The 12,837-nt window shown below is 40.7% G+C and overlaps 1 protein-coding gene across 7 annotated transcripts in view; it reads right to left on the bottom strand.

Annotated features, from left to right (window-relative positions):
- MAGI2 (membrane associated guanylate kinase, WW and PDZ domain containing 2) overlaps positions 1-12,837 on the bottom strand; it is a 1,016,953-nt gene that overhangs the window by 78,816 nt on the left and 925,300 nt on the right. For all 7 annotated transcript variants that reach the window (XM_045578504.1, XM_045578505.1, XM_036429599.2 and 4 more), the window contains 4 exons: positions 11,881-12,066; positions 9,881-10,055; positions 5,466-5,685; positions 4,029-4,172 (listed from right to left, as the gene is read on the bottom strand). In XM_045578504.1, coding sequence (XP_045434460.1) covers positions 4,029-4,172; positions 5,466-5,685; positions 9,881-10,055; positions 11,881-12,066 — 725 coding nt within the window. The remainder of the gene's footprint in view (positions 1-4,028; positions 4,173-5,465; positions 5,686-9,880; positions 10,056-11,880; positions 12,067-12,837) is intronic.

The raw sequence follows: 12,837 nt of genomic DNA, 5'->3' as shown, positions 1-12,837 counted from the left end.
ATATTCTCTCGGATGCCTGGGATCTCACTTGGATGCCTAAGGACGTGTTTTAAAAACACGTATCTGTGCCAATGTTTCTTAGAATCCTCAGAGTGAGAAGTCTGCTTTTACACCCATTCTAATCACCTCCTCTGTGCTCTCCCTCCTCTCCCCCCACTGCCTGCAACTGTACTGGTTTTCTTTATATTCGTAGCAAAGTCTTATACTATTAAACGGGCACATACCACCACTGCCCTGCAACCAAGACGGATGTAAAAGACCCAGGAAAAGTCTTAGGTTCAGAGACTTATATCTAATGCATTAACTACGTTTTCAAAAGTAGTATTATTTACATCCCTAAAGCCAAGGACACAGTGATTCATTAATTGTTACCAAAAATGATTTTCCAGAGTCATCCAGTTCTTGCATAGTCATTTTGTATTTGAGCAATTCTACTGTGCTGGGTTTAATTTAAGATATGCTGCTATTACCAGATCATTGCCTATTTCTGAATATGAAAAACGGGGGGGGGGGGGGGGGGGGATGAAGTGTTCTCCGAAGCATGTGTTTGTGTTTAGTGTAGGCACAGAAGAACGGTGACTGCATATTTTAGAGGCTGGGGAAAACTGGGTGCTAGCGTTTCTCCTTGCACTTATTTTTAAAGGTAGCCTGCGAACATCTAGTTCACCTACTTTTCTCAGGAGTCTTGGAACTTTAAGAATCAAGTCATAGTAGCCATTGTGCTGTAAGCTGCCTTATAAGCATCATATGTGCAGAAATTTAAAATCTATATTTATCTGGGCACTAATGGTATTAAGTGGGAAGTTTAAAATGAGATGAAAAAACAAAACAAAAACAACACAAAGATTTTGTATATTTTCAGAAAACAACTTTGAGACCATGTGGATTCTGGCAACAGAGAGGAATTGACAGGACTACTCCAACCATGAAGACAGAAGAGAAGCAGTCCAGAGATGGAAGATGCTGACTATGCCTTGCAGTCAGCAGCTGTGTATCACTGCAGGTTTCCCAGGACAAAACCAGAGAGGGTTGGACCTGCATTACCACCATTTGTCCACCATCCAGAACTGAAATATCATTGCTGACATGTACACATAACAAACTTTTTGACATTGAAATTGGGTCTCAAAAGAACTGTTGGCCCAGAAAGAAACTCACTACAGACTGATTCATAAGTCTTTCAGCATAACGATTATTGTTTGTCTCAATTTTTATTCTTATAAGTAGATTTCCAGTAGGACATGATCTCACTCATCTAGGGGAAATGGTGAACAACATAGACTGATGAACAAGTACAGACCTAGAGATAAGAAGCCATGGGTCAGACTGTTGGACCTCAAAGGGAGGGTGGGGATAAAAGGGAGGACTTATGTGCATACATATGAGCCTAACCAGTGGTCAAGAACAATAGGAGGGTGGGGGCATGAGTGGGGAGGGGTGGGGGATTGGAATGGGGGGTTGAGGACAAATATGTGATACCTTAATTCAGTGTTTTTCAACCTTTTTTGGGCAAAGGCACACTTGTTTCATGAAAAAAATCACGAGGCACACCACCATTAGAAAATGTTAAAAAATTTAACTCTGTGCCTATATTGACTATATATAAAGTAATTCTCTTGAATAGGAATCAATTAAACACAAAGAAAGTATTTTATAATTACTTTATTATGAAATATTAAGTAAACAAAATAGTGAAAAATTATAAAATTCTTGTCTTGTCTGCACCTACAGCACACCAGGCAACATCTCGCAGCACACTAGTGTGCCGCGGAACAGCGGTTGAAAAACGCTGCCTTAATCAATAAAGAAATTTAAAAAAAGAAAGAAAAATGGGCCCCTAATTAACTTCAGAGTGAAATTTCCAAATTGGTAACTTATATCTAATGTGTTAGATATAAGTTATCCAGTTTTTGAATTAGTTTAAAATAATCAAACCACTGATTCATGCCAATACTGGTTGATCCAGGTCCTTTTTGAAGTAATTTAAACACATCTGTGAATTTAAAGTTATTGCCAATTATAGATAAGTACTAATGAAGGTGGAAAAGATTAGCTTTAAATCATTAAATTTGATAATAAATGTGAAAATAAGATCTGAATTAATTATGTGCTATTATCAAGAACAATTTTTGATCTATATACAGGTAACAAAATATTTATATAATTCAGACAGTGGATAATATGAGTACCTTTCAACTTATATAATGAAATAACCCTTTTCCCTGACATGGATTTTGTCACCCTAGACAAATTATCCACTGGTGCCATAAGTACTCATGAGTCAGAAAAACTTCAAACATTTGAATATCAAATGTAATTCGTAAAAAGCAGAAAAGAACTCTTTCATCAATTTCTGCTAAGCTCTCAGCCTTATTTTATTTTTTATTGGTTTTTAGAGAGAGAGGAAGGGAGAGGGAGAGAAACATCGATGTGAGAACACAACATTGATCTGCTGCCTCCTATACTTCTCCTCCACCCACACACTGGGGATTGAGGCCTCAACCCAGGCAAGTACTCTCACCAGGCATTGAACCAGCAACCTTTTCATGGCATGGGAAGATGCCCAACCAACTGAGCCACATCAGCCAGGGCCTCAGCCTTGTTTTAAAGATTGGAGATAAAATCAAGCAGTAAAAGCTTATCCATGGAATTTCTGTGATTTCCAAGTGGTTTTTTTTTTTTTTTTTTTTAATAATACCATTCTTTTGGAAACCCAGGTAGAGGACTCATTTATCAGTCAGATAAAGCATCTTTCTTACAACTGAATACCTGCCCATAAATTCTAAATCTGTGTTTACATGGATTGGAGGACCTCTAGCACACCATTGGAACAAGGTAAGAAGCTCCTTAGACAAGCTTTAGTGGGGATTAACAAAGCCCTAGCCACACACATCCTACCCGAGTCACACTGTTTACAGGGAAGCTGGGAGCCAGGAAACCATGCGGAGGCCTATGCTAAAACCACGTGTAGAGGATGCTGGTGTTGGATGGGGCGAGGGTGGGGGTGTCTCTCAAGTCAGCTTTGATTGGGTTCAGATTCCAACTTGGATACTTCCCAGCCATCAAAGCATTGTGAAGGGGCAGAGAAAAATAGACACAATTTATATTACACACTTTCTACTTTTGCACTGTGGGAATGAGAATCCCAGAAATGGTAGAGTTGGTGGTAGGAATAACAGATTTATTCAATTGTCCGGGAGTAATTGGTTTGTGAGGCTCAGTGGAAGAATCCGAACAAGATCCACAGCTTTTCTGTATTAACTATAAGACCAAGAAGGGTAGGCAAGAATGATTTTGAGATTTTATTTATAATAATAACTAGTCTTAATTATGTTCTTACTAATCACCATTTTACAGAGAGAAAGGGAGAGAGACTAACGTTCTTTATTGTTATTAAGCTTTTTTTTGTATCTTTAGATGAAAAATTAGTTACCCATCAATCAGAAGCCTCAAAGTAACTACTACATTAAAAAATACACTCTAGCTTTACACTCTAATTGGAGAAATTCTCACTGCTCTCATATTTATGGACAGCTTATATCCAAGAAGCTTAGTCCACCTTTCTCCAGATGTTTCTGTCTGCCCAACATCAAAGCTGAAAGACCAGTCAACACACCAGAAATATTTCCAAAGAAACAGAACCATTTGATTAATAAACGTGGAGGAAAAAAAGCTAAAAATACATTTCAAAAAGATTTGCTCTCAAATGAAAATGAAATCATCAAACCACGGAAAAATATGGAGCCCTGTTTTCACTTCTTAGATTACTTTGTCCATTTTCTTTAGTTTACTCTTTAGGAATACTACATATGTAAAACACTATTTGTCAATTAGAAGGCTATAAGCAGGAAAATAAGTGGTCAAATTTTTATGTAACTTTTGGTCAAACTTCAGAAAATTGGGTCATGAAATGAAAGGAGGTAAAAACTACATCATCTGTTTGTTGAATAGCATGCTTCAGTGCTCTCCTAATGCCACCATGGGTTTCTTCCAGAACTAAGCAATTCTATAAAAAGGACTGTTCTTACCCTCATCCTTCCATTCCTTATTGCCGGCCCGTCTTCTGCCAGTCTCAACACGAACAAATCCATTTTATATTCCCTTCCTCCACGAATGCTGAACCCAAATCCTTTGGCTCCTTTCTCCATGTCCACGGTGAAATAATCGAAATCCTTTGGGGCCAGGAGAAAAATGGAATAAACAATGGTTTAATATCAAAGAAGCTTCTGTATTCAATCTCTCTGTTCTTCTCTCTCCTATAATGTGTTCCAAATAAGTTGTGATGTGAGACGCAATCTGACCTCACTGTCAGGCAGAATGCAAGACCAAGTTCCAAAGGTTTGAGCAGATCAGTACACAATTTACTTGGTCATTAGCTTGTTTACATTGATGTTCATCAGTTTACTTGGTTAACATGTAATTACTGCATATAGGCCTGGACAATGTTCTTTCTTCGAGTGTTCTCATTCAGTGCTATGGAGCTGTATAAATATTATAAATGTTCCAGTCTTGTGTATGTGCATATGTGTATGTGTGTAAGCTAGAGGTTTGCTAATTAGAAAAATAAATTTTAATGGGGGTCTCACTACAACTCTGTGTACAAACTACTGAATATCAAGTTGGAGCGTAGACAATCAATTTGTCTTTTACATAAAATGCAGTTTGTCCAAGGTTTCCTGACCTTCAGTGTTCTTAAAATTTGAGGGAGAAAAAGGTGATCTTTAATCCTACATGAAACACAATTAATTGAAATTGTAGTTAATCTGTATCTTGTTATCTAGTTGAATATTTATTTGATACCACACTCTGGTCTAAGTGCTTTTCATTAAAAAGTAGAATCCTCACCATAGTCTGCAAGGAAGACCCTCTTTTTAAGAAAACGAAGCTCAGAGTGGTTATGGAAGTTACTATAAGGCACATCTCATATGGACAAGTAATTATAAGAACCAGTGTTATGTAGACAGAGACTGGGTGCTTGTGACAGAGGTTGCAGGCTGGCTGATGAAGCCAGGCTTGGCCTTGTCTTCATGCATAAGGACTTGGCCCTTTCCCACCAAATGGGAGGTAGAGGGCTATGTAAATAATTATGGGTGTAAAATACCATTGCTGACATCTGTAAAATTTCTGCATTATCTGTATTAGAGATTCCAGATAAGAGCTTTTTTTTCAACTTTGACAAGACAATATACTGGGAATTAGTTAGCTAATATTAGCAGGAATTAGTGCATCCCATTACCACTCACCCACTGATTGATTGATTGTCCTGTTTTATTCTGAAAAAGATTTATTTATTCAGAGTGCTTTGAGGATGTGGGTGTTACCCAGATGATATCATAACTAGGAATAGAACTTGGGCTGTCTATCCCAGAAGGGTGTTCTTTCCTCTGCCTCCCATTCTATTTCATTTTTTTGTACTTCAGGAAGTCTTGGTCCCGGGCCTGCGATGATCTCATTGGCCGAGGTACCTGGGGCTGCCTGTAGTCTGACAGAGGGTACTGCCTGGTGTCGGGGGAGTGCTGCCTGTAGTCCAGCAGGGGAGGTTGCCTGTAGTCCAAGGGTGGGGGTTGCTGGTAGTCCCCCCCTGGGGGCTGCCTGTAGTCCAGGGGGGGCTGCCTGTAGTCCGTGAATGGAGGCTGTCGGATGTCTGGTTTCACATCTTGTCTTGCTTTTACTTCTGACCTGTAACTAAATAAATGGAAATGGGATTTACTTTGGTATCTCAGTATTCTAAGGAGGTAGAATGATCAAATGATTCTTCTTGGTGATGTTTTTGCATGTTCAGAATTATGATAAGATTAAGCGAATAATATTTTTCAATATTTAACACATACCATATTGCATACTTTCCATTTGGCTCCTTACGATATCAAGGTGAAAATGATGGTTCAACCACAGCTTTGTGGAGAAGGACTTATGGATCGCCCTTTTTGATTTGACTATGTAAAAACTACAACTGCACAAGTCCAAGGGATTAAATACTTAACTATGCAGTCTGTCTTAACACCAGTAAACCAACTCTCCCTGTTTCTCTGTTTCTCTCTCACACATATATACATCTTGTCAGACCACTACTTCATGAAAACACAACGTACATGATCTCAAAATACTCCACAAGTACATAATTAAAGGCTATTTTACCCAGTTAGGTTTGTTCTTTTTCAATATTACAGAGGAGAGATAGTAAGGTATCCTCACCAACTACAAATCAAGTAGAAAGTCATGGGGTCATTGTTAAGAATAGACACATATTGTGTAGCATTTGAATACTAGACTATAGCTATCAGATAAGTATCAGATACCATCATGGTCATAAAATGGAAGAAAAGGCAAAAATGTTTATGCTTAACCTTTGTCCCTTTCTTGTTTCTAGAAATTATTTACTAATAAAATACAGAAACCAGAACTAGTTGTTTAGCACTGTTCTGTGAATCCAAACTGCTCTAAACTGAGAGGATTTCCAGTTCCAAAAGGGGACTAAAATAGCTTGTACCAACCATGAATAAGGTAATCTAAAAAATTATCACCATAGTATAGAGGAATACTTAATACTGTAGTTCTTTATCTATTGCCACAGAAAATCTATAATAAGCTACTTAGGGATATAGGTAGATTGAAAAAATACAAAAACCAGTCAGAGAAAGACGAATACCATATGATCTCAATTATATGTGGACTCTAATGAACAAAATAAACTGACAAGCAAAATAGAAACAGAGGCATGGATACATGGAACAAACTGACAGCTGTCAGATGGGAAGGGGGAAGGGAAGACTAGATGAAAGAAGGTGAAGGGATTAGCCAAAGAACATTTAGGCATGACACATAGACACATACAACAATGTGGTGAGAGGAAAGTGGAGGGGCAGGGGTTGGGTGGAGGTGGGAAAAGGGGAGTTGTAAATGGGGACATTTATGTGTCAATGACAAAAATAAAGTTAAAAAGTAAAAGAATACATTCTATACAAAAACAATTTTATATAAAACTAGAGGCCTGGTGCATGAAAATTGTGCACAGGGGGTGAGGGGGGTGGGAGGTGTTCACCTCAGTCCAGGCTGCACCCTCTCCAATCTGGGACCCCTTGGGATTGGACCAAAACCAGCTCTTCAACATCCCACTAGGGGTCCCAGAGTGCTAGAGGGCACTCGGCAAAGTTGCTGTAGTACAGGGTGTGGAACACAAATGCAAGTGTGCAGTAAACCAGATTCAGGGCCGACAGTGCCCCAGAAACAACCAAATCCATGGCGAAAGGTGGAATTTCAGGGCCCCACGAGAAACCAGACTCCCTCCTCTTTGGTTTCAAGGTGCATCACCTGAGAACCACCACTGCCAAGTCACTGCAGCTCCTGCATTGAACGTCTGCCCCCTGGTGGTCAGGGTGTGTCACAGCGACCAGTCAGATGGGCAGAGGGACACTTAGCATATTAGCCTTTTGTATATATAGATTATTTTGTGTTTCCTGAGCAAAACCAAAAAGGATGTGAAGGGACAGAGAAATGGGTAGAGGTGTGTAGGGTGTCAGTTGGGAGCCAAGAGTAAATAAGATAGGACAAAATAATACCTCACTCTAACTCACAAAATAAAACTTTGCAAGTAGATTATCATTTTATTTGACCCCACTTTAACATGGGAACTGGCTCAATTTGACATGTAGGTGGGCACTTCTTGTACAAATGAACTGATAGGAAATCCATACTGTGCACTTGGCATACAAGCTGTCCCCAGCCTAGAAAAAGGCAATCTTTCCCCTGATACCACAATCATCTTTAAATGCAGCTAGAAAAATGGTGCTGGTATCTGCAAGATTGTTGCATCTCCTCATTCATATGCAAATTAGCTACTCACTAACAATCAGAGTTAAGCCAGGAATCTTGAGTGGCAGGAGTGGGCACTTTCCAGGGTTTTAATATTATTGAAGCAGAAACAGCTAAGAGCTCTGGGCAAAATTTTCAGTGATTTATAAAAAATTGGGTCAGATCAATCTATTAATCCTAGAATGAGAAAATATATTATTCTGTAGTCAGGCAAAAATATATCCAAAGACCATTGTGAGCTAGTAGCAGATGGGTGGGGACCAAATAGTGGCCTTCCATTGAGCTATCACATCCTTTGATTTACCCACCCCAAGGCTGGAAGCAAGAGCCCATCTCCAGTCCAGTCTGACTCTGCAGAGGTTAAGGTGGCATTGTGGCTGGAAGGTAAATCAAGAGTGGCAGAACCTAGAGTCTGAATCTGGCTCAGCAACTGCTGGAGCGCTCAGATCCCACCTCTGGAGTCTGGAATGAGTCCTGGGGAGAACCAGTGCAATCCATCGAAACAACATCTGGTGAAAGTGAACACATCTGGGGCTTATTACTGAGGCACCCAGGACTTACTCCTCTTCTGGATCATCAGATTCTTACCTCGGTACGAATTGCCTTATGGGGCTTAGTCTTTTTACTTCTGTAGAATATATTAACACCATAAACAGTTGAGGACAACATTTACTTTTCTATGAAGGCCAACAGGGGAAATCAGGATAGAACAGGGCTTGATGGAAATAACACCTGTGGCAGAGGGAAACTATTGGCTTTGAAACAGTACGAGCGATGAACCTAGAGTACTGGGACTCAAAAACTGGGTCTCACTTCATCTCCACCATCACGGGAGGCAGAAGATGGGACGCAGATGCTCAGAAAACATTAGAATGATGGAAACGACCTGAGAGGGTTTTGTTTTCAGAGATGTTCCCACGGGCTCTTCTATTTTTCTCATTCGAAAGGGGAAAACAATGGGAACAAGTCTTCATCCCTCTTTACTGGCTCAACCTAACCCAGGGTACACCCAAGCCACAGTAAGAAGATAATGTGGCTGAAAAAGGTAAAGGGATTGAGGAAAAAACCCCAGAAAACTCATTGACACTAACAGCATGGTGATTACCAGAGGGAAATGAAGGAGGGGGAGGTAAGTGGTGATAGAAGGAGACTTGCCAGGGGGTGGTGAACACACAATACAAAATACAGATAATTTCTTATAGAATTGTACACCTGAAACCTATAAATTTTATTAACCAATGTCGCCCCAATTAAAAAAAAAATAACGTGTGTTTTATATGGCATCCTTTTTTTTTTTTCCTTCCTGAAAGTTTGAAGTGCCTTATTTATATTCGTGAATAATGTGAAATGGATGAAATTAATTAGATCCTGAGTAGGAGGATATAAGGTCAAATGCGGTAAAAATGCTAACATTTATTATGCTTACAAATCCTTCAACTGTATCCTTCTCCAGAATCTGTACTCTCTGGGCCACTACCTTTACGGACATTGGCAGCCATCTCTGCCTGCTTAACCTGCATTCACTCTGACCAGCCTTCGGTCTGTTCTCTCTGGGGGTCTACTGAGAGATCTTGAAAAGCAAACCAAATTATTTCAGTCCTCAGCTTAACCCCCTAAGAACATCTCAATATCCTTAAGATAAAAATCTTTAGCATGCCTACAAGACCCTGTAGGGCAAGCCCCTCCCACCCTCACTGGCTTCATCTCAAACCACTCTCCTCCCCTCTGCCTCCCTACATTGGCCCCATTTCCCTCCAAGCCTGACAGCTCCCTCCTCCTAAAGGGCCTTGGTACATGCTCTTCATGCTGCCTGGGATCTCTAATGTGCTCTTCAGAGTGTTAATCCCTACTCACCTGCAACCGCTCATCATTTCTTCAGGAAAAGTTCTCTTGCTGGGCAGGACAGGACACCATTTCTGACACACATACAATCTCAAAATCACAGGACAGTCCACATGGCAATTTCCATTTCAATAAAATCTCTCTCCTGCCTGTGTCTTGTCTTGTCCTCAATTCCAAACCCCCCTCCCCCCCACCTCAGAATCAGAAAAGCCAGAGGAAATGTTACCTATTTTCATGTCCTTGTAGCTGCAGTGGCTGAGGAGGAGCTGGCTGGGTGACAGGGCTGTTGGGGGTGGCTGGGCTTGGCTGGGCCAGAGGACTCTGCTGGGCCAGGGGGCTGTGCTGCTGGGCCATGGGGCTCTGCTTCTCGGAGCTGGGTGCCGAGGTGGGGCTGTTGAGCTCTGAAATAGGACCAAAGTCACAGATGTGGTCAGGTTGACACTGATGAAGGGCAGAGGTGACCGGAGGTGAGTACTCTTTGCCTCCTCAGGTGACTCAAGGCTTTGGTTGTTTCAGTTTCTGTTGGGCTTAAGATGACAGCTTACCCGTGTCCAGTTCCAATACCACTCCCAGAATCAGTATGATTTTCTTAATTATAAGAGTTGCTGAACAAGGTTATGAACAGAGTCTCCTGTCATGTCAGAAGAAAAGATTACAATTTAAAAACCTGTTAAAACTATGAAAAAGAATTCAAAGGAGTAGGCTCTAAAATATATACTATTTTTCTACTTAGACAGAAAATGTTTAGCCACTATTTTTTGGTTGTAGTGAGAAATCTTACCAGTATGTCAAAGTCTGGATAAGGAACTACCATAATGAATGTAAGAGCTTTCTTCGTTCCAGTTCCTTGTTAATCTTATTACTTGATAACCCTCTGTATCCCATGGTTCTCCAGAAAGAGTAAAAACACCCCAAAGCTAAAACAAACAACCATTGGACAAAGTAGGGGAAATTAAGTTGTTTGTTAAAACTGCTTCTTGAAATTTCTTGTAATAGCATCAAATTTTCAACTGAAATTATTCCTCTATGTAGGAATAAGAGCAGGAATTTCAGACTGGGAAAATGGAGAAGTCCGGTTTTAGTGAGAAATTTTGCTTAGAGTTAATTCCCATTGACTATTGTATACATAATGGTGTCTGCACCATTGAGTGATAAAAGGGAGGTGACTGTTAGGATTTCCTTACAAACCAGTCTTCCCCTTTCTTTTTCTCACAGTCCCAAACTTTAAATTTCTTCTCCCCTTGTATCAGTTTCCCAACCTTGGCACGATGGACATCTTGGGCCAGATAATTGTTTGCTGTGAGGCCAGTCCTAGGCTAATATCATCTCTGCCCTCTATCCACTGGATGCCAGTAACATCCCTACCTCAATCATGACAATAAAAAATGTCTTCAAATAATATTGCTAAAAGCTCCCTGGGAAAACAAAATCACCTGAGTTGAGAACATCTGTTTAATATTTAAAGCCAGGAAGCTGTTTGATGCCTGCTTGTCATAATCCCAAGATGAAATCAGGAGAATGAATAAAACTGAGGGGATCAAGATGTGTGAGTCCATCACTATGCCTCACTCTCCATGTGGGATGCTCACTCAGCAGTGAGCTCCAGGGACTGAATTCTTGACCATCAGTGATGAGCCAGCAGCTATAAACTAGTCATGAACACACAATCTTCAGAAATAGTGAATTTATGGTGAAGTTTGTGGCCCCTTAAGGCATGGCTGTGTGTCCGGGTGCTCACTACTCTTCCAGCCTCAGGGGGGAGTCCTTGTACAGAGACCTGTAAAAGGCTAAGTGGGAATTTAAATTCTTATCAGATGACACATTTTCTAAATGAGCTGTCTTGATACCACAAAACTTCCTCAAGCTTTTCAAAATCAATCTGACTTTGAAGAAGAATCCTCCAGAGCTTCACTGCTAACATGAACGCATGTTGTTTTTGTCTTCTTTAGATTTGTGACTCTATCATCTCTGTTGAATGGGTTCTGGCTTACTGTACCCATAAAACAGCACTCGGAGGACAACAGGGAACGATAGAATGTTCCATTGTCATGGGACTCACACTGTGTATCCATAATGTCCCATAGCTTGATCTCCGAGTGAAACTGGTACTGAGTAAACAGGATATGAGTTGCAACGGAATGCGAATTTTTGCCACGGTAGGAGTAACTCTCAATTTCTGACCCTCTGACACCACTCAGATGGCAGTCAGGTGGCTCGGGGACTCACCCTCCTGAGGAATGATGCGAAGAGTGACACTGAGACCCGCGTCCTTGATCAGCTTCACGATGTCTGCGTGAGGCATGTTGATGATAGACTGGCCGTTCACCGCCAAGATCCGGTCTCCCACTTTGAGCTTCGCACAGCGATCTGCAGGACTCCCATCAATGATGCGTCCGATCTTATGGGGCACAGCTGAAGATATTCCAAACAGAAACAGATATCAGAGGCAGTACCAATGCTTGCTTTAGTGTAGAGTCCCAGTCCCTCAGGAAGCAATGTAGTATCAGATTTTCTTCTTGCGTCAATATATTTGCCTTTTGAAATCATAATCATGCCTGTCAAATGTGGTCCTGTGCCTACCACTGAGGTCAGAGTTTTTAAATTCAAGTGCTTTGCAGCGACAGGTCAACTCCCAACACACGGACCAGGGCTTCTCCAACTTCGGGGTGTATCAGACTCCCCCCCCTCCCCCCCCGGATTAAAAACATGGCTCTTTGGGCCTTAATTCGGACTTTGTGAATCGGGATGTCCAAGCAGGAGGTAAAGATCATGAATGTTTAAATATCTCCTGTGGAGATTCCAATACATGCAGAATTTTGGGAATCATAGGCATAAAACACTGTGCCTATGGAGCTCACACTCTAGTCAATGATACACAGTTTCAGGAAGATACAGTAAGTGCCAGGGATTTAATGCTTATCCTTTTCCGTTTTGCAGAGAGGAGAAAACAGGAGAGGCCGTGCTTCTATTGTGAAAGGTTACAGAAAGCATATAAATATATATATTTAAATATGGGCTGTGGCAGGCTGGTGAAGAAGTTATTACCAACTCCTCATTCAACCATTAATCTTTAGTTTAAAGGTTGATGCAGTTTTAAAATCTTGCCTCTCTCTTCTTTCTGGTTTAATTTATTAAGTAGGGCTGAGATCTTGCTAACACCTGATACACAATGTATTTCATCAA

The sequence above is a fragment of the Pipistrellus kuhlii genome, unplaced genomic scaffold (genome assembly GCF_014108245.1).
Source record: "Pipistrellus kuhlii isolate mPipKuh1 unplaced genomic scaffold, mPipKuh1.p scaffold_m20_p_10, whole genome shotgun sequence".
NCBI classification, from domain to species: Eukaryota; Metazoa; Chordata; class Mammalia; order Chiroptera; family Vespertilionidae; genus Pipistrellus; species Pipistrellus kuhlii.
Note: the sequence above shows the minus strand (reverse complement) of the source record. Positions and strands in the feature narration are given on the sequence as shown.